The sequence below is a fragment of the Chelonus insularis genome, unplaced genomic scaffold (genome assembly GCF_013357705.1).
Source record: "Chelonus insularis isolate UGA/USDA-ARS -01 unplaced genomic scaffold, ASM1335770v1 contig_406_pilon, whole genome shotgun sequence".
Taxonomy (NCBI): Eukaryota; Metazoa; Arthropoda; class Insecta; order Hymenoptera; family Braconidae; genus Chelonus; species Chelonus insularis.
Genome location: NW_023276563.1, coordinates 1,358,952 through 1,385,485, shown reverse-complemented (window position 1 = coordinate 1,385,485; position 26,534 = coordinate 1,358,952). Strand labels below are relative to the sequence as shown.

The window sequence follows — 26,534 nt, the reverse complement described above, 5'->3', positions numbered from 1 at the left end:
AAAACATTTTCATCCTTCCCACTGTGAAGTTAGTCGTGTGAGGCTTCCGAATCGCACTCGGACCACTAAAGAGTACCGATATTTAAATAAACAATTAACGTAAAAATGAAATCCTGGTGAATATAGTTGAAGCTATTCATCATTTTGTGGAATAAATTGATAATTAAAGAATATTTATCCAAAATTACCCTTATTTAACTAAATGATATCGAATAAACGAAGGTATATAGTTACAACAGAAATGATTGTGTTTAGTTAGACAATTCTTTCTCATGGTAATTGTTGTTCTTCTGTATTCACAATACGATCGTTGGACCGAAATTTCGTGCAAAGCATGAAACATTCAGAGAAGCTCATTAGACGTAATCGTTTGGTTAAATTGTGTTGGTTTCTCATACGTAACATTTGTAAAGCTTGTACCTTTTATATTCAACCAATGAAGTGTTAATCATGTTTTTTCCTATTTTCAAAACGTTTATTCAAATATCCATTTATATATTCAATTATAATATCAACCTCTTGAATATTTTCTGACAGATGTTATTGCAATATTTTTATTGTTCACACTAATAAAAAAAACATATCTTTATAGGTATTAGCACAATACATTTTTAGAGTTGATTTTATTTAGTAATTTCTGTGGTTTTCAATTCAAAAAATAAAACAAAGCGATTATTGCAAGCAGTGACATGGATTAACAAATGTAATAACTGCAAATCAACTGTTCTCAAATGAATAACAGAATTTTTTTAATTTCCAATAAATCAGAAGTTTGATAAAAAGTGAGCAGCACAAAACCACTGTAATGTCAATTTGATCATGGTAGAATGTATAAAATAGTATTTTATGAACTGTAATTCTGTTGGAAGTTAGTACTTATTCGAAAAGTGAATAGATGCCAAGCATGTAACCTTGTTGGTTGCTAATTAAGCTAATTAATGGATTGGCCATCCTGTCGTAGTTTAAAGTCAACACCCTGTGGCTCGGCAATACGCGAAAAACTAGAGAAGAGTAGTAAAGATAAATTGCTCAAGTTTCTTGCTAAAAGCTATCTAGATGAAGTTTTGATTTAACAGCAAATTATATTATGATCATGATTATCAGTGGCAAATAATATAAAATGAATGAAGAAGTGAATGATGTTGGATCTAAATCGTTTATATTAAATATAAACAATTTGTTCATAAATTATTTTATATATGAAAAAATAATGTCAAAAAATAATTTAATGTGCAGTTACTAAAATGATAAACATCACTGAACATTGAAGAAAAATGATACCTCCCATCTTCACACTTTTATAACAACCTTCAGAGTACATTAGCCACATGGTATGAGAGTTTAAAGCTCACGCAAAGCACATTCAAATGATCTAGTGACACTTTACATTTTTTTGAAAATAATTTACATCAGCACATTATCTACGTCCCTTGATTCACTTAACATTTATATTCTCCGCGTGCTAAGGAAAAAGTTTTATCACAGACGTTGATTTTATTTATTTCGAAAGATTATATATTTAAAAAAAGAATCATATTCTACGCTATTGTAATCAATAAAAAGTCACTTCATTGAACTTCATTTAATTCAATTAAGATACTTATTTGATGAGCAGTTGATTATCTACAATTTTTCTCAAACTTTCATGAAACTATTTACTTAAAATCTGTTTTAATTAGAGAAATAGAAAATTTTTGCAAAATAAATGACCACTTAAATTTGGTGAATCCTTATCGGGTTGATGATTTGGTATAGGCGATGACCCGCACGCTGTGATATTGATCTTAATGGATTATTAATGGATTCGTGATTCACGCGGTGCGCGTCCAGTATTTGGCTTCGTGTACTCCATGAATTTCTAGCTAATGGATGGCACGAGTTCACAATGCTGTGGATGCCCTTCGCGGAATATTCGAGCTTGTCTCCCGTTCACTCCTATACGGTAGTAGAGCAAGCTTTACACCAAGATTAGTATGTGCTTAGCACGCCGTTCATCAACAATAGTTTAAGTTATCGATCGAGTCGTTAATTTTACGCCTCCTACATACGTGAAACTTATATGAAGTAAAGTGAGAATCCTTGCCTAAGTAGTCTATTTGCTTTAGGCCCAGTTTATCGAAAACCAGACAAGTAATTTGCTTGTTTGGAATTTTCTTTTCAAGTTGTTTGATTAACAAGTAACTTTCAAATAAAATTTATAAGTACAATGATGGTTTATTTAGTATTAATTAGAGGTATACGGTTGACTGTAATTTAATTAAATCAGGATTTTGTTGAAGATTAATTTTCTGCAGATAAGAGTCTTTATTTACCATCAGATCATTATCTTTACCTAGTGGAACAATTAATGATGGTAATTAATTTGAGATTTTTTTTATTATTCATCAATATTTTTGTTCTCTACTTTTTTGAATATTCAGTTATTAAATCATTATTTTCACAGTTTAATTAAAAACAAAATTCAGCAAAAAAAAGTATTTATGATTCATAGCTTCAATATTTTTTCTTTCTACTCTTCAATGGTTGACTCTGTTGTCGTGATAATCCCTCGGCAAATTCTGCAAACTAGTTTCTATTTTTTTCCCCCAAACTTGGTCAAAATGACAAAATTAGCAACTTGTAAATGTGCTTTTCAGATAGTCAACACCTCAATCGGGAATTCTATTGAATTGAACACTACCCAAGTGAACACTTCGCTGTGGGACATTCAAAACGGAATTGTTTATACGATTCTCTGCCCACGTATGTATGTAATTGTCCGGAATACATTGACGAGTCAAGCGCGTAAATGGCCATGTAAATGCTCGTTAACGCTCTCTCGCGAGTCCAAATTCCACTTACTAGTAGTGTATTTCCAGTAAACCTAGCTCCTTCGGGAATACTCATAACAACTCCCAATCGAACACGACAAAATGGGATCGGTTTAATTTATCCCTTGAGAACTTATGCCAAGAGCGGAATCATCAAACCATTCGCAATGTTCAGAAAGTTTAGTATTTCATTTTGCATTCCATTTGTTTCTGCTCTCTCATTGATAAATATTGATCATTAACTATTAGCGATGATATATTTTTATTGGAATTTTATACAATACAAGAAGTTCACAATTCTTAGAATACCTTAATACCAGAGAAAAATGATTGTATGAAGGAAATAACGATTGAGACAAAAAAATATACTTTAATATGAATATTTTCGTTTTATCGTAAACTGTATCTCTATCTTATTGCTTGTATCTATCCTTATTGCTTATATTTGCCTACTTATTTTTACAATAGTAACTTTACGAATTCTTCATACTTTGTTATTCAAGGAGTAACTACATCACTATCTTTTCTATTATTTATATAAAGTATTATGATAGATTTTTATGGTGTCTTTATTGACTAGTCTTTAATACTTTGAAATAAAATTCATAGTAAAAATAAGGAAGGTATTCCTCTAAAAGTTCGATTCTTCATTAGCCACATTACCAATAAAAAGAGTGATTTTGAATAAATAATGTTAGTAAAACTGATAAATAATCTATCGTGAAATTTCCATGAAACTAATTTGCAATAAAATTAAGTAAGAATTAATGGTGAAGTTTAGAGAATTGGGAATATTAACCATTGAAACTTTCTTAAATAGATACACTGAAAACTACTAAAAAAATGATGAAGACTAAAAACATAAAGAAGGTTTAATCGTTCTTTTTATTAGCAAACTTTTTCTCACTGTAAAATCAAAAATAATAAAACTTTATTCCAATGGGAAAATATCTTTTTTTTCATACTCAGGATTTTTTAAGTATTGTTATCGACATGAATAAAAATAGAATTTGAGTTTATACATACAAGAAAAAATTTCATTTTTTTTTGTTTACCATCAAAGAGAGAAACACATTTTTACTTTCATTTATTGTTTATGGCTCTTTTTCCAAATTGTTTGCACATAATAACAGAAGTTTTAAACATTAAAAAGTAAACATATGTCCCCAGACAAAAATAAAAATGAAAATAACGTATGTATCATTATGATAAAAAAAAGCCAACTAAGTAGAATGAGACAAAAAGATATTCAGAATTCATCACTGTTTTCATTTCCGACTCTTCTTCTGCGAGACACTGTAAAAGAGGAAAAAAATCATAGGAGAAAGGAAATTCAGGTGATATCAGGCTTAAGGACTTTTTTTGTATGAATTATATACATAACACGTGATAAAACTTGAGTAAGCAATGTTATAAAAAAGATGGTATACATCACATACTTTTATAGAATGAAAAAAGAAAAATGACCGAATTCTTTTGATTCAGCTTTACCACACCCAGAGTTACTGATGAGTTGGCAAATGTCCAACCAGATGAATACTTTCTAGAACATCTTAGCACTATTGTGACTATGGCCTGAAGCAATTTCAATAATTTTACATCATTTTTCATTGTGAATGTTTTGCTAAGTTGTGGTGTATGTCACTGATGTGGTTTAGAAATAATATTAACGCAACAGTGCATACTTAATATCTCCTCATTCTAACACTATTCTAATTATAATATTTCTAACAAACACAATTATATGAAACCCATGTTATTAAAAATATTTAACAGTTAAATTACATCAACGAGTAGCAGTCACTAAGGTGAGAACTTCTTGGAAAGTAAGGGATTTAAAAATATAGATATATAAGAGTAGACACGTTTTAGATCCAAGATAGTAAAATAGAGTAGAATATTAAGTAAGAATATTAAAAGATGTTTCTAGATTAAAAGAAGTGAAGAGACTTTTTATTCGAGCTTTCACACAGCCAGTTATGAAACCGGAAATTTATTCCATTATTTTCATTACTATTCTTCTTGAAAGAATTAATTACATGGAAAAAATATAATTCCAATAATTGTATATTATTGCAAAAATATTCCACATTGCCTACAAATTGTCTTGAAATTAGATTTCTCTGATTTGGCTTTATATGCAGAGAATTTTTTTGTCCAATTTCATGGCATACTGAACAAGTTTTACTCTTTGAAGAAATTAAGTTTCATCATTAGCTGAATTTTCAAAGCTATTGAAGATTTATTGAATGTAAAATGACTAATCAGTGATTGAATATAAAAGTATGTAACAAAATAGGAAAGCTTATAGCTTTATAATTGGATTAAGGAAAATTTTCTATGTGACATGATTAGTATATTTACGACTCATATTCAAGTGAAATATTCCAATTGATAAAAAATTAATAGTGTACAAATTTTCTTCATAATTTTTGTTCACTATTTTAGGTATTTATATAGAGAATTATTAACATACTTTCTCATATTATTTTTGTATAGTATTAATCCATTGACATAACTGAGAATGGTGAGAATATGGTGAGAAGTTAATTGGAGGAACTGACAAAACATCCGATTAAATTTTCAAATTATTTATTTATGAATTTGAATATTTTTAGTATTTGAAAAATGTTCAAAATATTCCAAGGAATTCAACGTCGTAATCATCGAAATAACGGGGATCGTTCCTTACCACTTATAGTCAATCTATCAATGCGCAGTTACCGCCACTCCTTATCACTATCCATCGATTATGTCCCAGGCAATTCGGAGTACATATACATATATCGATCTCGTGTCTACACTTGTCACTTAAGAATTCTTTTAATGTCTATTAAAAATTCAGAGATCGCATTGATAAGCTTCTTAAGATCACGTTCACTTTGTGTCATCAATATTTATCATGATTTGACGATTTAATTAAAGCGATAGTTAATTTATTAAATATTAGAGAGGTACCATTTTATATCAAACATTCATGAGAGTTTCAAGAATTTTTATTAATGCCAATAAAAATCGGCTTATGTCCCCTAACAACTTGAATTATCAATATTTTTAATAATAAATCAATTATATAGAGTATATATAATAATTTATTTATCATTATTCACGTAAAAATACTTACAGAACTATTAACGAAAATTATTTCCATTGAAAAATTGGCTTTTTTTTTTTGGAGAATATTAAATAGTAATTAATATACTTCAAAGTTTGCAATTAATAATATTTTATGAACTAGTCTTTCACTGAATAATGTTGGTTATTTACTAGGCATTTTAAAAAAGTATTTGAAGTAAATTTTTCTAATAAAAGTAAAGAATAAATACATTTTTTTATAAATAACTGCTCAAGTAAATTTTTTTTTTTCAAATGATTAAATGATTTTTGTGTTATTTTTCTACCTCTACATTACTACCTATAGTGGTACACCGTCTATTGTGCATTGCTCTTTGAAAGACTCAAGTACAAAGCGCTGTGAAAATCACTGTCAAGAGCTTTACAATTTTATTGTCAATCAAAGCTTACATATTCTTTTGAGTTGAAAGAATCCAACGCCTTGTAAATGAAATTTTATCCATTTATCCATTAATTAAATTTCACATGACATGAGAAATAAGTGAACTGTAGTTTCAAGGTTCGACTCCCTTATCCCGCTGGATTTGCCATAGAGTTGACTCACAATTTACATATGCATATGAACACAACCCGCTTCTCTTTATCCAAATCTAAGAGAAATCCCACACTGTAATTAAAGTTCATGCTAATTATAACCTGTCCATGTTTAACTTGAAAGTTATAATTTCTATATATATTTTATTCTACATTCATCTCTTTTGCAATGAATTCCATTTCCTACAGCATCAGTTTTCCTTCAAGCAACTTTATAAAAAATATCAAATATTTCAATTCAATTTACATCCAATCGTCAATTAATTGATATATTAATCTAATACTCCAGTTTACATTTTGAAAAGGACGATAAGTTTTCGTGAAAGTTGTTTATATTTTTCAAATAGATAAACACGAATTTAGCTTTGATTCAAATAGAATACACGGAGGTTTCAATTTTTAAAGTGACAAATTCAATTGATTATTCATTCGAAAAAAATTGTAATCGAAATCATTCAATTTTTATTATTGAAACGGAAAATAAAAAATTTACTTATAAAGAAACTAAATAAAAAAAACTGTTTATTTGTTCAAATTTTTTTAATCTTTGAACTCATAAAGAAATCTAAAAATAATTAATTCTATTTTCATTTCAACTTTCTATAGAGTTAAAAATGGATTGATCGTCTGAACAGCATCTATTAATCAGCTTACCTGAGACACAATCAATTACGTCCCTGAGTGTATCTGTAAAGAATTCTATTTAAAATTAATTCATCTATAAATATTAAAATTAAAGCAATAAAGTATTCAAAAAGTCTCTTTAAGATGTAAGAAACACTTTCATTTCTTTTAAAATCCACCTCAACTTTTAATTTACAAACTTATGACTTTTTTTATTCTGTAAGACGTTCGTTAATTATGTTGTAGAAGGCCACCATAAAGGAAAAGTCTAGTGCTACTGTCTTCGATTAAATTATTTTCTCGTCAACACTCGAGTTATTGTATAATCCAAACTCCCTTAGTTTTTCTCATCTTTATCAATGCAAAGCCCGCAGGTAATAGCAGAAGAAGAGGTAGTAGTTGGTGAAGTGAGAAAGAGAAAGAGGGGTTGTGTAAATGTATATCTATAGCATCATCTCCCTACATGGGGGCGACTGCGTGCTCTACTCTTCAGCAGCGCTCGCGCAATGTAGTCCCTCAGCTATCCTTGACGCGGGAGCATCGTTTTCGAAAGAGCACATCCTACTCCTCGCACTATTGCTTGTGCTATTCGTTAATCAAGCTCACAAAATCTCGCACTCTTGCAACACAATATTCTGAAGCCCTATCCCCTCTAAACCCATGCTATCAACACTGCCCAGTCAATATCAATATTCAGACATCCGGAATATCCATCAGGAATTTATTTGACAAGTGCTTGAGGTCGACGATAAATATTTTTTTTATTAAAGAAAACATTTAATTAAGTGTCATTTGTATCGATATAAAAAAATTGTGAATCGTTGAAAATTAAGTTCAAAATTTTACAGTGATTGTGTTTCTCCATGTCCACAAAATGACGTAATTTGTTCTTTTTTTTTGCATTAAGATCTGAATAAATGAGAAATTTAATATTCATGAACATCGAAAAAACTACAAAAGCCAACATTTAAATGTACAGTGCAGTTATAAAGTTAAGTGACAGTGGAATTATATTGCTACCATTTTATTACGATTAAACACATTTTATTATTTCTTGTGTCACCAAACTGTGTGTGGAATTTACTCTCCTGAATTAATATATACATAATTGCATTCCGTCCGACGACTGCAAACTTTTTTTCTTCAGGGATCCAAGTGGTATACTTGGATGATGACTGATCAGATGAAAACAAAACATGACTTTCCAATAAAAATAATGAATTGCCAATGGAATATTAAAACTCATTAAAAAAACATATAAAAATCACAAGGTTTAATAAATATAAAATGTGAACGTATAAATAAAGTTAATAAATAGTGAATTAATTATTAAAAATAATTTACAAAATGATGAAATAATCGATAATTAATAAATTGTTGTTGTTAATTCAAAATAAATATTGCGAAGAAGTAGTTGGACATGTATTCAAGATAGTAGATAATAATGTGATAGAACTCGCTAGAAATAAGCGATGTCTACTTCTCTTTCCACATTCATCTGTTTTATTATTTATTTTGGTACGTAAAAATAATCCCATAATTTTCCTTTTAATCAACCATAAAAATTATTACCCATCACTTCACTATTAACCACACAAAAAAAAAGCTTCTATAAAAAAATTTGATTTTTTTCCAAACGAAAAGTTAAGCTTTTTAACATCCTAGCTTTATCTATGAATGCATATTTGAAAGTGCTTCTTTTCATTTTTTCCATATCATTTAATCTGAAAAATGCTTCATTTATTTCAATGAAAAAATAAGTAAAATTCTTATAAAAATGTTAAATACACATACTTTTGCTTCAAAATGCTATCCTTTGATGATAATAATCCATGAAACGTATTCAAAAAGATATTTGTATTGCATAAATAATGACATAAAGTGTAGAGGGTTAAAAAAAGAGTGCTTAAGATTATTATTCTGTCGTGTCTATTGTTGTCCATGTAAAGTATAAAATCATGTCTTTTTACTAACAAATAAATACACATCGCATTAAAATTCTTTTTATTTAAGAACAACAGAAACGTTGACTTAAACTCCACCAGTCAAGTGAGACTGAAAGTTGCTGGTCTCGTAAAATCGAGTGTCATGATCGTCGCTCTCAAGTTCTCTTTGTACAAACAGAATTCTTCATCTTCTACTTCACCTTCTTTTTGTGATATTTTTCTGCTCTAATAAACTCTAATTACATGAGAAAAGTTCGTTACACTCACTTTATTAATAATTAATACTTTTCAGAATATTAATGAGCAATAAAAGCTTCAAATTACTCGATTAAATTCAATACAATATTTTATTTTATTAATTCGTCGTTACATTTTTAATTGAATGGAATTTAATTAAATTGATAAAATGAAATAATTCAAATAGTATCATAATAATAGATAGGCTAAACTATTGATTGAAATGTCGTTTTAATCGCCTAAATGGTCACTTTCCTAGCCAATCAATAGAAAATATTGTTGACTCTTTTTATGAGGAATTAATGGACATCCACGCGCTTATCGTTAATTATTCTCATGTTGAATGTTATTGGCGTCCCGCTTGAGCAATCGGATTTCACATTAACTGTTTGTACATTAATAATAATACATTCGATGAACATCCGGTATTGGAAAAAAGTTTTATCTACATACAACAACGAGCAAAGGATACATTCATAAATGAACAAATAATTAACATTTAATGCAGCCATGTTCATTTTCAACTATTCATTATTTTCCAACATTCTGGCGACATTTTGATATATTCGTTTATATGTTCACTAAAATAACTTTACTTGTTTCTTATTATATCAATCATTTTGATAGCTCATTTTGTTTTTATCTTCCAAGCTTTTGTAGGATATTTTATGGTGGATTTTAAAATAAATAGAAATATAAAAATATTGTAGATTTTTTTTTATGATTCACAGATTTGTATATCATCTAAGAAAAATTGAAGTTTTTTTTTAATATGCTCGTAACAAAATAGTATGTAACTGTATTATTTCTTTTACCAGCACTTTTACGTGGATTTAAATTTCACATCCACTGTTTCCCGATTTCATTTTTTATTTTCACACTCTGTTTTACTGCAATCATTATAGCTTTATTGTTTGCTACTTTTTCACTATTGTATCTGCGAAATGTTATCAGGATTTATTGGAGATGATAAACGGTTGTATGTCCAAAATACGGAAATTATAGTCTCATCATGAGTCCCCTCGGGCTTGTTCATATTCTCCACAATGCTTTAGATTGTTATTGGTCTTTTTTTGTCAAACTTGACACATGATAAGGATGTTTTTATAACAATTGCTTTTAACCAAGTTATAACACAGCGTTCTGAACGGAGTTGCGAAATTTATGACATATTGGTTTGATGACATGTTACAGGTGGTGCTGTTACTTGCTTGCGTAATTTCCGAACAGACTTCTTAGAGGAATGGCCGACTCCAGGAACAGGACCGCACTTTGACACCTCAATGCCCTCCAATTTCACCGGTCTTGTTGGCAACACTGTCGACCTGGTTTGCAAAGTCAAGAACCTCGGTAACCGCACGGTAAGCTAACATTCGAATCTCCCGAAGAATAATTACTCAAATAAAGTACAATAGAAGTTATACACTTTATTACCATTTTATCTAAACTTCCCTCTGAGAAACATAATAAGTGAAAAGAAATGAATCCAATATACTTTATAATATTAAAATATTTGAAATTATAATTTTTTACTTTCTCGCAGTTACTTTTTCCTTTCTACATCTATACTCTATTGGCTTCAATCGAATTGAATCATCTGATTAAAAATATTTTGCTGAAACGCTCATATCTATTCAATCTTAAGCTGAATATAAATCATAAAAGATGGAGGATATTTAAATGAGTTTACTACATTTTTAAATTTCACTACGCATTATTCTTTTGATGTTTGATTGCATTGAAGAGTATTTTTGCAATATTACGCCTCAAGGATCAATTTTATTTGAGTCAGTAATTAATAAGAGCTATTTATGATTGATGAAAAAATCATTTAACAAAGTGGAATTTTTTTTTCTTCATGTAAAAGTGTTAAAGTTAACTTCAACTTTAAAGTGAAAAAAATCCGTGATAAGTATTTATCAAGTAGAACTTATTGATCTCAATAAGGTAATCTGATCACTAGAGTGAGGATTTTTTTCTTTTTTTAAAACACGATCGTTTGATAAATAAATTCATAAATTACTTTAATATCCGAGAAAATATTCGATTTAATCATGAAATCTTTTTATCGATTTTCTAAAGTCGTTTCCCTTGGAAAACTATATAAGAATACATTGTTCGATAAAAGAAGTAACGAGAGAACAGAACAATTTCGTTTCCGTCTTGATGTTCCCCAGAGAAAAATTCCTCAAGTTACTGTAGAGGAAAGCTTCAAGATATTTCTGTATTTTCCAATCGACAGTGACGTCAAATGCCACTCCATCGGGCATTGAAAATCTTCCCGATGTCGCCTTCCAATCTTGTCCTATTTTGATCTGAGTCACCACAGTTTTTCCTGGTTCACTTACTTTCATCTCTCCTTTCTTTTTATCCGATTCTGCCAAATACTCTTTTGTAATTCCCATCTTCAAACTCTTAAAAATGTCGGATATAGTCCGTATATGTTTGTGACTCGCAGGAATACGGAGAGGACAACGAGTCGTCAACGAGATAAACACGAAGTACATACCTCACCGTAGTAGGAGCGAAACATGACTAAAAAAAAAATCATTTGTGTACGTCCGACCTAGATTACAAGCTTTAGCTTTTTGTCCGTACTTTCTCAGTCGTTTTGTAGGAAAAAAATTTGTGTATACTGTAGTTAGTCTAGTAGAAAATATTTATCATCATATAACCCAGTATTTTTATAAGCTTTTCAGTAGAAAGTGTCAACAATTGGTCCGACAATTACCATTACTCTCATTATACTTTATCTGGTAGCATCTAAAGGCAATTTGTTACAAGGGTATTATTACTCTCATGAAACACCGATGGGAAAGGAAATAATAGCGAGCAAAATATCGATGTAATGTAAATTATATATCAACATCAGTTTCCATATAAGTGCATCGAAAGGAAAAGAAAACGGGTAGGAAATCAATGGGTGGCTGGTGCGCCAAGAATAGCCTTTTTGGCACGTGTTTGCAGACAAGATTCAGATATGTATTTTGATTCAACTGGAAGATAAGGTGTCGTATGAAATTGCTTGAAATAAACGCGTTTCCATTCATCACTATGAATTGTTGTTTCATATTTATTTTTCATAGTAAATGGGAAAATTTTCACATAAAATATCAAAAAATAAATGGTATAGTATCTTCGATACCGTAAGATGAGATCGATAAATCGCTTTTACGCTTTTAGGATCCCATTAATCTTTGGTCTTCTGTATACAATATATAAGTATACCCGCAACAAAACTAACAGAAAATCAATATCAACATTGAGATCAAATATCTGTGATACCAGATCAGATTTAGCCAATTTAATGGAAAATCATTTATTTTGAATTAATTAAAAATAATAGATTTCATTGAAATTGCCAATTATTTTTACTAGGTGTCATGGGTCAGACATCGAGACATTCACTTGTTGACAGTTGGTCGATATACATACACAAGTGATCAACGATTTGAAGCTCAACATCACCCACACACTGAAGAGTGGACCCTCAAGATACGATATCCTCAAAGAAAAGACTCGGGATTCTATGAGTGCCAAATATCTACTACTCCACCAATTGGACATCCAGTTTATCTCACTATTGTCGGTAAGATAAACTATTTTTCTAACTCATTTTTTTCAGTCTTTTGAATTCGTTTTGGCATCCACTAGATTCCAATCAATAAATCAGAAATATTAAAAGAAATAATTCAGTTGCAAGAAAAAAATTCATTACCATTCTCTAATAATATCGTTTCAAATTAAAAAAAAAAATGGAAAATTTTTTATATCAAATTTTATGAATATTCTTTATTAAAAATACCCTTTTCAATTTTTTATTCATGAAACGAAAAAATGTAAATATAGTACTTATGATGAATTATTTCATATTATAAATTGAGAACTTTTGGGTACTTCAGTTTAAAAAATTTCATAATATACAAAGATTTAATAATTCTCTCTCTTTGTCAGAGTTTTTTTGTAAGGTCAAATAAAATAATAATTTCACACTACAGCCATTGGAACAGTTTCAGATGAAATTATTATCAAACAATAACAATGCTAGTACATGTAGTTGTTATCACGACATAAAACTGAATATTAAAATGAATTTAAATACAAATTAACCAAACTCAGAGCTTAATGTAATCGTTTATCGAGGATAAAATATCTACCACGTAGTGAATACAACTGATTCGCCGCAAACTGTATATCTCAAGAGTTAGAGAGCTTTTAGGAACCACATCATCAAATGTACACTTCTACGAGTTTGCATTGATGCACATAGTACATGAATTTATATCGTATATATAATCTATGTGAATATGTTGTAGAGCCTGTCACTATTATAGTCGGTCAACCAGATCTTTTCGTGAATAAAGGAAGCACCATTAACCTGACCTGCCTCGTCAAATACGCTCCAGATCCACCACCTACAATGACCTGGCGTCACAATAGCGAGGTAAGTTTAAACTGCGTTGTCATCATAATCTCTATATGTTAAGGGAATTATCTTTAAATAATCTTTCAACTTTTTAAACAATCAAGATTTTAAAATAATAAGAAAATATTTGAGCAGTAAAAAATGTTTGACTTGATAAATTGGCTATCAACTTTTTGTTAAGAAAACACTTGTATCCAGTCAAGACTTCAATCATCTAGAAATGATTATAATTAAAATTTTTGAAAAATTATGATTAATTATTTTTAAATGTAATTCAGGATTTACTATGTATTTTGGATACTTATAGGATATCAATTTTGATTCCCCACGTGGTGGCATCAGTCTTGTGACCGAAAAAGGCCGTGAGACGTCGAGTCGATTAATGATACAAAATGCAGTGCCAACTGACTCGGGACTTTACACTTGTAAACCAAGCAACGCAAATCCCAGCAGTATAAGAGTCCACGTTGTCAAAGGTAAATTAATAATCAATATTTCTCTTAAATTTCATCTAATCCAAATACTCGATCAGAGTTTTTTAATTTATTTTTACTTTAATTTGATAGAATTTCAAGCGAATTTTATCAAAAAACAAATGGCATAGGAATTTATACAACAGAATATTGATTCGTTTCTAAATTCGAGTCGAGAAATAAATTCAATTTTAGTTTACTTTTCATTTGGATTATTCAAATATCATTATTCTTGAGAAATTTGAAAAATTATCAATCGCTCAAATCTCAACAGTGAATTTTATTCCTCCCTTGCCATTAAATCAACCATTTCACTACCTTCCATGAAGATATCGATAGCAAAGCTGCAAAAATTCACAGCAAATATTTTTCTTCTCTTCCAGAAGAGCATCCTGCTGCAATGCATCACGGATATGGCAACTATATACACCATGACAAAAATGTATTTTATTTAATTTCTATTATTTTAATTCACTTAATGTTTATAATGTGAGAACTATTGCCCAGAGCGTAAAAATTGAAATGAAAAGAATTAATGCTCGTGCAGGGTATAAAATTTCATTATTACTGTTTACATTTAATAATGTGACCAACAAAAAATTTTCCAATATCAGCACATCATAATATTCAATAAAGATGTAGTATTTTGTTAAAGTCTAATGTTAAACTCTAACTATGGCATCAAAATCATCAAAATCTCTAAAAAAAAATTGTAAATAATATTATTGTATGTACATATCAATAAATCAAATGTCTTTGACTTATTAACCAATCTTAATACATTAATTATTTATTCAATAATATTTTAAAATTAAACAAAAAATTTTTTTATACATTGCAAATAATTATTTGGTTGATTTAAAATGTTTGAAAGTTGAAAATAACAGTTCAACTTTGAATTAAGAATCTTTCAAGCAGTTGGTAAATTTTCTACTTTCAAATCTTTTTCTTGAAAAACTGAAGGTGTTGTCCAAGTACGAGAACTTTCCTGTCATTGAGGAGCACAAATATTTACCTTATCGTTTTCATCATTTTTCTTTCTTAGCTTTTCATACAATAATTTTGATTTATCAAGTGCAAAAAGATCCGGTCCACAGTTAGGATAAAACTCTGGAATGTTTTGTTTGAAAGCAAGCTTAAATCCTCCAGTGTCAGCGTCTGGATTTATTGGCCTATCTAGAATCACTGAAATTACATAAGAAATTAATTACTCAATCTTGGGTTTTTTTTTTATGATTCCTTCTTTTAAAAGATCCTAGTTTACTTATTGGTTTTATCGAAATTCTATTAAAGTTCTGGACAAATAATTCGTACTTATAACGGAGCAAGAGTTGGAATAAAAGAAAACTTGAAAAAAATAAATAAAATAAGACTATTCCCGAAAGTCCAGCTTGTTTGATTAGTAGCCAACTCGTGCCGCCAATACAAACATGCTGGAACACGTAGAGCAGTCAAGTAAGTTGGATCTGGACAAAAAAAAAATAAGAGTGAGAAGTCATATAACTTTTTTTGCTTACTCCAAGTTGAATGAAACGCCAAGTTCTGTTGGAAAACTTGTCAATCTGGGCCGTTTGCTTACCTTTGATCAAACTTTCAAGTACAGAGCTATACAACCGTTGAGTGATCTTTGAACTTGGTGGATTCATGCGTGGATTTGTATTTATTTCAATCAACCAAACCGTCAAGTCTTCAAGAACCATAAAATCCGCTCCGTATAGTTCAAAACTACGAGCTCTTCGGTCTAAATAGTCTTGAGCTGCCAACATCAAAAGCACGATTGCTTCGGACATTTTTGGATAAATGAGATCATAAAAAGGCTCTCCTTCATATCCTTGTGTTCTATGGTACAACCACATGAAAAATATTTTGATGGTTTTTTTATGGTAAATTAAACTTAGTTCCACTATTTAAAAAAGAAATGGAAATCACTAGAGAAATATTTGCTGAATAATACACCAGACAATTTACTTGACAGTATAACCAGTGGAATGAATAAAAAATTGTCATTCTATTTCTCTATCATCCGTGAAAAAATAAGATAGATTCAGAATTACTTTAAATATTCGTTCAATCTAGCACAGTTCCATTCTTGATCACGAATTGAATCCGTCGTTTCATCACCAAGATTGCCACGCATTCGTTTCCGACGTTTTTCATAATCATATTTTTGCTGAATCGCAGTGTTGCAAAGATGAATTGCTTCGTGATATGTTGCAAAACAAAAAGTTTTCGAACTAAATCTCAACAGCGGTTCTCTGGAATGAAATAACATTTTAGATGCTTTTTCATACTTTGTAAAAATTGGAAGAAAAATATTTTTCTAGCAATGTATATTCCATTTATTCGACAGATTACATATGATAGCAATGTTTTAATAATTGGGTTATTGAGAAGAAATTTAATAATATTTAATTGTTCAATTGATGAATATTTACTGAAAGAGAGAATACTAAACTTAAGTCAATGTATAAATAGGCGATCAATCAACATTTATTGCTATCATTATTTACACAATAACCCGATATGTGAAAAAGAATTCCAATGCTAATATTTTACTCAAATATCCAGATGATCAAAGGAAAAGTACACGTGACGAGATACCATAGACGTATGTCAAACTTTGTTCCATGCACCAACAAAGGACTTTCTAAAAGTAAAAAAAAAAGTTTTTCATCAGCAAATAGTTAGAAATAGGTTGGATAACATATTTATGAGATTCCTATCATCTCACCGATATATTTCTGCACGATGAAATAATCCTTGGGTTTGGCCTTCACCCGGCGGAATATGTCTTTGACGCTATGAGATATGCTGATGCCCGTTCCACAGCAAAGATCACTAGGCTTCAAAATCCAAATATTTCTCATTCCACTAAGCTCATATTCAGGATCGATTTCTTTCAATTTCTTTAATATCACATTGGCTGATAAATAGGATTTCTATCAGGAATAAAATCAACAGAAAATTTGGATAAATTTTTTTGCTGATATAATTTTTTTATAAGTAGCAAAATTTAATCACATAATAAGTATTTGCGAATTTTCCGTGCTACTGATATATATCTGACAAATAAAATTCCAAGAAAGAAAAGTGAATCATATTTGTCTCAAATTTTTAATAGAATAAAATTTGATAGAACCTCTAATCTCATGTAGATATCATCCCCGGAATTTGCAATTCTATTTCCTTTGTGTACCACTTTCGAGTAATCTTCTAAGAAAAGATTCCATTCTTCATTTTTTTCTTCTGAAATTACAGAGTTATCAACTCCATCTATATTTCCGTATTTCTCTTCTGCTAAAAATTCCTCACATTGCTCAATAGCAAATTCTACTTGACTAATAGAAATCGACTCTTCCCTGGAATCTAGAATTTCTTGATCATTTTGAATTCGTGAAACAAACCACTTCAGTAATCCTATTGCAGCAGTACGACGAAACTCTCCAAGAAAGACTTTAGCTTCTCGACTTGGATTGTAACTTCGTGGGTACTTAATCGTAGACACATTATCTCCATGAAGCCAATGAGAATTTTGAAGAATATAAGCCATCCCAAGCTATAAAGTATAAACGAACAATGCTTTGAGAACTTTAGTACAACATAGCTTACATAAAATAAAATAAAGTACCTTTGAAGTGTATACAGAGGATCGCTCAAATCTGTTTAAAAGAACATTATTTCCCAATGAGGTATCCCATTGGACAAAGTCATTACGGCAGTCCCAAATAAAATCAGGAGGGGTGTATTGTAAAAAAGAAAAAATAAGTGCTTTCTCATTCAACGTTCTATCATTTTGGTCGATGCTTCCAAAAGACTGGGATTCAAGAACTGATGTACTCTGGTAAGGTAGCATGCGCATTTTGACTGACTCGTACTTTTGAACCCATCCCCTTTTTTCAAGAGCTTCCTCGAGCTTCGGTAGATCTCCACGAATTAAAAATACTTTATGCTCCTAGTGAATGATCAAAACATATATTAAAGAAATATCACACCATTTCCATAAACTAAGATAATAATTTACTTGGATAGCTCTTTCAACTTTAGCTTTAATCGTGTAATAGAGTTCCTTCCTTTTGCACGTTTCCTTGCAAAATCCGTCGGATCTAATTACAGTCGAGGCAACAGCTTCATCCTGCCTAGATGCATCCGTCGACCAAGAGGAACAACTTTCAATGGGTGTCTCAGGTACGACACTACATTCAAGTGACTCCAAGTTGTTTAGAATTCCTGAAAGTCTCTCACCTCGAAACAACTTATCTGATATCTGATATTTGAGCTTATCGTAGGGATCCAATGGCCTTTCCTGTTGTATCAGCAGCTTTTTTGATGGCGATGATACATCTTTACGTGACTTCATTTTGTCTTGCTCCTAAACCGGAAACTAACAGGCAAGTGGTGATGATAGTTTTATTTTTGCTTCACTTCAACTTTTCTTATGCACGACCTCGTGGTGTTGACCCTTGATGAATAAATCATGACGTGTGAAGCTAGTCCTTTACAAATATTTGTCTAGAATTAAAAGTCTGTTCACTTGGCAACTTGACATTATCGCTTCTTCTAGATGTTTTATTTCAAACCAACCATGATAATAATATTTACAACCAACTACATACATTTTTACCATAATTTACTGAATATTTATTGATATAAAGAAATAAATATCTACAGTTTTAGATAAAAAAAAGACGACTTACTCGAATATTCAAGGTATTGATTTATTTCAATGATGTTATAAACAAAAAATTTGACCCCAAAAAATAAAAAAAAATGATCAATCATTGACATCGAAAAACTGATAATGTTTAAGAATAAAAAATAATAATTTTTTTGGAACAATGAAGAATAATAAATTTAAAAAAAATATTAATATTAGGTAATTATGAGTTGATTATTTTCAAGCAAATTAATTTATAAAAAAAAGATATGAAGAGCTAATGATAATTTAACTAATCTTCCCACCACATATACAAATTATTTACATAATATGCATTTTTTTCAATACAATATTGCTGATGGATTTATTGATTGATAGCAAAGGTATATGTTTTCATGAAAAAAAATTCACATACGTCAAAATATTGAGTTATATTAAAAGACCGCTCGTCTGATGGTTGTTTTGCTCAACTGTGGATGGATCAAGTAGGAAAAGCCATAACCGATAATACTTTATCACTTGTGCATCATCGCGAACCATTGTATAAAATGTAAATACATTGAATTTTATGATTTTTAGTGTATGACGAATAGAAAAATATTAACCAAATATTGTTATGACATTTTTCCAATATCAAATTTTTTTCAGTGAATTCTGATTGATATAATGCTATCTTCAAGTTGTTAATAATTCCCTACCACAGCTGGAATTTTTTCTATCATTTCAATCTATTCAAATTAGCCGCAGAATTGTGTGGAAAAAGGAAACGATTTCTTTTAAAAATGTAATTAGTATAATTGAAGCTTTAACTGAGGTTCCATAAATGGAAGTATAATTGCTTGGAGAAGAATATGTTAAAGCTGTGCTATCTCTAGATATCATAAGTGCGGAAACAATGTGTATATATGGTCATCATCTAACCTTGCCTTCAGCGATAATCGTTGAATGTTATACATTTGAACGAAAAAAAGGTTGATTTAATTTCGATAAAGCATTTTATTCACGAGGAATGGAATAAAAATACACCAAATTGAAGCACTTATAAAATAATACAATTATAATTCTATGAAAGTAATAGAAGATAACGTGCACGAAGCGTTACAGTTTGAATAGGAAGAAATGAACGTTATAGTCGACAGCTGTTTATATCACGAAGCAATTTTAGACAAACTCCACTTTAAGACGAAACTTTATAGCGTTATAATACTTTGTAATGAAGTTATCGGCTTATCCCGCACTATCGTTTCCGTTTCCTCTCTCAGAAGTATACTAATTGCACTTTGCAATGAATGCGTTGCTTATCCACTATAACCATTTAGCTAGAAACTGCATAAAGGTAATTTGCAAGTCAGTTGAATGCAATAGAGAATCTCTGTGTGCCTACTTCTAATCCCATCATACTGGACACACAACATCTCATATCTAATACTCGATCCTATTTGACGATCAGACTATGAAATTAATTTTTTTCTCAACCAGTTAATTCAAATTTCACAGTGTTTATTGCTCTACACAACGATCCTATTGACTGGAAATGACTTTTATAACTCTCAAACTCGTTTGATTAATCAACGAGTACTATTCCAATGTCAATTGGAACATTATAGGTATTTGATAGATGAAAGTGTTTTGAAATACAGATGTTTACAATAAAAACATTTTTTTTTTAATATACATTAAAATATGAAATCGAATTTATATTGTACATTATTATTTGTTGGTTTTTTAATAGAGTAAAAAAGTACAATTTTTTTTTTTATTTTTCGAGGCAATTTGATACTAACATGAAGAGTGTTATAGAAGTAAATGTATTGCAATAAATAAAAATAATATTTATGAATCAAAGTTTCACTTTTGGTCTGTCCGATCACATTGTATGTTTAAAAAAAAATATTCAAACAACGATATAATAAAATATGTATTATAATAGAAAAAACTTTATTCACTAATCGTGGCTATAGTCTGATGGATGCCAAAATTATTTACTAAATCGAAAAATGGTATAAAAATTTTTTAAATATTTTATGTACATAATTATATTGTTCAAAATATTATACATTCATGAATTTATTGATGCTGATATTAATAGTGGACTGATAAATTTTATTTCTGGTCCAAGTCACCACTGTTTATGTAAACGATTCACGCAGAACGAGAATTCGGTTTTGTAAAACTCGATTGGATAATACAGAAAATTAAATTGACTTGGATAGAAATGGCTCATTTACCAACCCTCGGACATGACAATGACATTAAATTATCACAAAGTGAAGGCTGAAGCTTTGCATGTTGTGGTTTCATCACTTTAGAGGACTTTAAACTACTACAGGGGAAAATTCAGTGCAAAATGCACTTGTGTCGTAAAGTGATCGTCAAATGCTTGGCAAAAGCTCTTTTGGATTTAGATCATCTCAAGCGTACCATAGATCCATCTCTTATGTACTTAAGAAAAGCAAAATGTTAAAAATTTCCCAAGTCAGTTGTCGTCATTCATAAAATCTTTTTTTTTATACAATATTAATGAATTCGCTCTTATTATTTATCAAAAATAGGATCGAAATAACATTCTGTAAAAATGTTCTGTTTATTTCATGAAGCACAAAATAAAAAACTTTGCAACTTATTTATTAACAATTCTATTTTGTTATTAAAGCCTAACATGTTTTCAGTAAAGTATAAATAAATTTTCTAGACAACTCAAAAGAAGTTTTATAAACTTAGTGAGTTAGAAAGCAGAAGAATTTACAGTAAAGTCACATCTTCTATGTGGAGTTGGTAACTTTATTGTTGTTGTGCTGTAGTAAAGATGTCTAAAATTAAGATAAACCGGGAAGAAGAATTAAATTTTGATAATACAAATGACATTTTAAATTATATTTTCAACTTTTATCAAACAAAGTTATCTAATTAAAACAAAATGATATAGAAGAATGGTTTATTAGTTTGTTCATATTATTGTTGACAAATCATCCAATAATTAATGCATGAATCAATAAAGTTGTTTGTTCTTTTCAAGTTAATTCATTGGAAAAAAAAATTTAATTGCTTTATTCCTGTAATTTAATTTTCCAAACTGAAAAGGAATTTATTAACTTGGAAATAATGACGTATTGATGGAATACATAATTGAAAATTTTCCTTTGTCTTTATCAATGCTTTACAATATGAAGTTATTATTATAAAATCAAAATTTTTTTAATTTATTAATAATAAAGACTACAGAGTTTGAATGTTATAGTGATAAGAATTGCTTTAACAGGAAAGAAAATAAGCAATTTAGGATAGAAAATACCAATCGAGTGTTTAATCAATATAGAACGGTACAATATGATGGATAAAGCACAATGAAATAAACAAGACTTTTTCTTTCTTTGTATAGAAAATATAACGTCTTCTCCACAAAAAAGAGAAAATAATAGAGGATTGAAAACGATGAAATCACATACTTGGTCATTGACTTAAGAATCAATAAATATATGTACATATTGAAGAGACATTTTGACCTAAATCTAAAAATATCACCACTTCTTCTTACAATATTTCTTACAATAAAAAGTTCGATACAGAAAAAATTATCACATTTCTCTAAATAAACTTTTATTCTTTATTCTTATAACTGATTAAAATGTAATAATAATTGAGTAAAAAAAAATAAAAATAAGTTTCTCCTGTACATTTCTTTTTGTTTAGCATAGAACATTCATTTCATCCCTTAAGCATTTTATCACGTAAGCTCTCATCTGTGGAATTAATATAAATAAGCATGGAAATTTCATATTTTTAATGAAAAAATATCATGAAAATAATGCGTTTTTATCTAAAGGTCTATTACGAAAGCGTTTGAAATATCAAAGGAAGAAAGATAATTCGAAAAATAATTTTATGAAAAGGAAAATAAATGCTACTATTTATTTTCATTAAATATTGATTTATTTGTACACAATCTGTTGATGATTACATGAAGTATTGAAAGCGATTGTAACATCAAACGTAGAGTAAAAAGGTACTTTTCTGCTGTATGAAGATAAAACGATGAATTTGCATGACTCTCTTCTGTACAAATGATACTGCACTGAATACAGCAGTCACTCACGCTCATGCGACAGAGAACGTATGTTACACGCGCGTGTAATAGCTACGAGGCGAGAATGACGATTGCGTGCAAAAGCAAGACAGAGTTAGCGTCCTGTGACTCTGATAAATGTAACGATCCTTCAGAAGAATAGAGACAAAGCTGAACGTATGAGCCACAGTAGTAAAAGTCACAGTATAATCAGACCTACAGTGAGATAAAGAATAACATTACGGAGTTGTTGACGACTTGAATAATTTACTACCATCGCTACTACTTCATAACTCTTTTATTTTTATAAATTTTTTGCCTTGGACAAAATACTTGCCTTGATAAATAACGGAGATATGGAAATCAGGTGAATAAATATGGAGAAACTTAGTGTGTTGGAAAATTTGTTTTATTTAAGAAAAAAAGCTAATTAACGTTTGTTTATAAAAATTACAGAAATTTGTTTGTTAAAATTTTTTTTATGAATATTAATGACATAGGGTAAGGGTAATATTTAATAAAAGAAGTGAATTCTTCCAGGTGTTGTTGCTAACAATGAAAACAAACATTTTTTCGCTTGAGAATTATAAATTACAATCACGATTATGATTTAGTCACCTTTAATATCTATTTCCCATGATTGAAAATTTCTGTAGTTAATAATTAATGCTAATTATAATTATAAATAACGAAGCTTATTTGCGGATTAAAATTTATTATTCCTCAGCTGAATGTATTCCAATGTTCAAATGAAATTTGTTCAAGGCTTTAAGCAGTAATAAATAAAACTACAAATTAAAAAAATGAGTATAATACGATTAAATTGCATTTATATTAAATATGATCGGAATTTATATAATTATTACTGCGACCTCAACAACCCAATAATAGCGATTGAATTCTGAATGCTGGAATGTAAGCATTCTTATGATAGGTTTCAGGGTTTCAATATAATCAATGTAATCAATAACATTTCATTATTATTTACAGATAATGAGATTATTAAGATTGAAATGAATACAAAAGTGTTGAATAAATCCATATGAAAAAAGACTAGATCTGTTGGTTGAAGGTAGATCAGATTACGTAAGTTGATGACAGACACATGATACTGAGAATAAATTCAGAAGAGAGATACAATAGACATGTATTCTTGAGAGATAATTTGACAATTATCTTGAAATGTTAATTGACATAAAATCACATGTTGTTCATAACTGGGTTCTCTCCGTGACACAGGCTCCTTCTGGCAATGCAGGGTGCTACATAAGATCACTAACACGTTTCATGTTCTTGTATTCCTCATCTCCTCTCTTCGTACTGAAACTTTGTACTGTTTCAAGTTCCAGCTGAATTCATACAACTGTGAAATGCTCTTGGGTCACGATTTGCCTTGTAAACTTGGAAATTTCATTATTTTCAACAAAAAACATTTTCGACTATTTGCATCCTGTAGTAGCTCAACTAAAAATCAAATTCTCAAATCTCAACAATAGGTCAATCAATCTGGTCAAAAGCACTGATAACAGTAGCTGTTCAGTACACTTTAAAACTTGATGCTTACATGACCTACATATCATGATATCCACTGCTGAACAAATTTTAAAAATTCAATAACACAATATTAACAAATAAATTGTTTAAAAAACCCCGAAATTGTTTCTTCTTCTCTAATAAATTTCTTAAAACACCAATTTTCCAGGGGTTTTATTATGCACACTTCAACATATATCATTCGTTGCGCCTCATATAATTCATTTCCTCAATTCTCTAGGACATAAGGTAAACTAAGAGCTAGTCGAGAACTAGGGCAAGGTATTTCTGTCTCGGGACCTAGACGAGATTAGATAAACGAAACAAAGGTATATATGCACATTACTTGAAGCATGTCGTAATATTTGATGATGTGTGCTAAATAAACTTCAAAAAGTAATAGGAATCACTTTTGAAATGGAGCCTTCTTAATTTTCTTGAGAGTTAAAATAGCTAATTCAGATATAAAGTGCAAATGAGAGATAATTAGGATTTAAAGCATTTATCGTTGTTTGTAACACAAAGCACGTAGAAGCTAGAATATTTGCTGTCCCGGATCCGAGGTAAACGTGAAGTTTGCGTATTGAGCGAAGCGTCCACCCAACGGTAGTTTGCGCGGTTGTCCCTTAATCGACGTTGTAGATTCCGGTAGCCCGAGACACTTCGGCAAATTGGTAGTGCGGTCACGCCGTACACTGACAGAATTCATCTGTCTCTTGCTTTCTAGGTATAGATCCAGTGAGTTTAATGATTACAACGAGTCCCATAATAATTTAGGATCCTAGTTCTCATTCCCAGAAACAAGAGATAAATATTTTGATTAATGACACCAAAAATACACATTCAAATATACTAGTAGGACAAAGAAAACGAATGTGAGGACAAGACTGAGATGAGATTGAGAATGTAAATATTGTCATTTCAACAAAACTATGAATATTTAGTATCCAGCTATTCTCCAAATAGCACTTTGATCAGATTCTCAATAAAATTACCTGGGAAATTTAAATGGCGAAAGGAAATGCGGTCTATTAATTTTTTTTTTTTGTAAAAATGTGGTGTTAGCTATATATGTATCAAAACCACAATGTCTACTGGAAGCTATTATTTACTACAAGCTTCAATAACGAATAAAATTATACTGGTTGTCTCTGTAAAACGTTTAGCTCGTTCAATTATTTTTTTTTTGTTCCTCAACGTCTACACATTGTCCGCTCTATCTCCACCTAAATGATCGGAGCATGTTATTTTTACTCTAAAACAGCAAATTGGTTTGGCAATTTTCCCATTTTTTTAACACTCTCATAGGTGTAGGAAATCTCTAGCACTCAGCAAGTCAACGAGAAGTTGCAGTTCCGGAAATCTGTCTTTTTCAACCTTTTTATCTCTTAAGCACTCGCACTCACGAGCTATTGCGAAGACAGGGTGCAGGAGAGAAAGGCGTAGGAGAAAACTTAGGTAGATACTTTTGCTGACATGGCAGACTTGAGAAAATCCTCAATTTCGTTCAAAAACTTCGAGTACTATCTTCAGCACTTATCATGCGCTTACCGAGGCGACGATTTAGACATGCAAGGAAAATTCACCGACGATTACACGTCACTTAGAAGATTTTCCGAGTCCGAGAAAGCTTCCGACACATATCCCGTTGGTATCATTTGATAGGCGGATATTATTACCTGCACGACATTTATGTGGGAAGGAAATAAAAAATAAAGATATTCTATGATCAATGCTGGCTGATGCATATTGTTTTGGGTACTTATGGCTTATATTAACTTCCAAGTTACGATATTTATTCTCTAGTAAGGTGAAAGTTGTGCTTAACTTTATTACAATACATACGATCCTTCAACCTACCAACAGATAGTTGGAATAATCCTCAAGACCACATCACCTGTCTTGGTTTACACTAATGCATTTGCATAATCTCTATAACCCTTAAGTATACTCTCACGGTTCTGTCATGTACACATAAGATGTAAATAAATCCAAAGAGGTTTACCCAGATATAGTGGCGATAGTTTACAAAGTTTTTTATCGACTCAGCGAGTGTTAAAATATTCTTATTCTTTCTCAAGTGATAGTTCTACATTCTT

The 26,534-nt window shown here is 30.1% G+C and overlaps 2 protein-coding genes across 12 annotated transcripts in view; one reads left to right on the top strand and one right to left on the bottom strand.

The window, feature by feature from the left end:
• LOC118069304 (zwei Ig domain protein zig-8-like) overlaps nt 1-14,891 on the top strand; it is a 147,318-nt gene extending 132,427 nt beyond the window's left edge. For 7 of the 9 annotated variants that reach the window (XM_035087310.1, XM_035087311.1, XM_035087309.1 and 4 more), the window contains 5 exons: nt 10,481-10,647; nt 12,665-12,875; nt 13,603-13,730; nt 14,020-14,188; nt 14,569-14,891. In XM_035087310.1, coding sequence (XP_034943201.1) covers nt 10,481-10,647; nt 12,665-12,875; nt 13,603-13,730; nt 14,020-14,188; nt 14,569-14,678 — 785 coding nt within the window. In that variant the 3' untranslated portion in view covers nt 14,679-14,891. Of the gene's footprint in view, nt 1-7,634; nt 8,622-10,480; nt 10,648-12,664; nt 12,876-13,602; nt 13,731-14,019; nt 14,189-14,568 lie in introns of those variants that run through there. The other 2 variants (XM_035087316.1, XM_035087317.1) reach the window with 2 other exon arrangements.
• On the bottom strand, nt 14,866-19,442 carry LOC118069299 (tubulin glycylase 3A-like). 3 transcript variants are annotated; one of them, XM_035087304.1, is made up of 10 exons: nt 19,255-19,442; nt 18,207-18,678; nt 17,814-18,137; nt 17,325-17,741; nt 16,917-17,124; nt 16,742-16,832; nt 16,240-16,440; nt 15,765-16,024; nt 15,201-15,370; nt 14,866-14,884 (listed from the first exon to the last, which is right to left on the bottom strand). In XM_035087304.1, exons 2-10 carry the CDS (start codon nt 18,540-18,542, stop codon nt 14,876-14,878), a joined length of 2,016 nt encoding a protein of 671 aa, XP_034943195.1. In that variant the 5' UTR covers nt 18,543-18,678; nt 19,255-19,442; the 3' UTR covers nt 14,866-14,875. The 3 variants fall into 3 exon arrangements, 2 of the variants coding, with proteins under 2 accessions (XP_034943195.1, XP_034943194.1); XR_004690601.1 differs by lacking the exon at nt 14,866-14,884 and adding an exon at nt 15,450-15,651 and having other exon boundaries at nt 15,266-15,370; XM_035087303.1 differs by lacking the exon at nt 14,866-14,884 and having other exon boundaries at nt 15,044-15,370.
• Between the last annotated feature and the right edge of the window lie 7,092 nt (nt 19,443-26,534).

Coding starts and splice junctions, on each gene's coding strand:
- LOC118069299 (XM_035087303.1), bottom strand. CDS start 18,542: ATGAAGTCACGTAAAGATGTATCATCGCCATCAAAAAAGCTGCTGATA. Junction 17,742..17,813: donor CCTCTGTATACACTTCAAAG/GTACTTTATTTT, acceptor TATACTTTATAG/CTTGGGATGGCTTATATTCT. Junction 16,833..16,916: donor CATCGTGCAGAAATATATCG/GTGAGATGATAG, acceptor TTTTACTTTTAG/AAAGTCCTTTGTTGGTGCAT.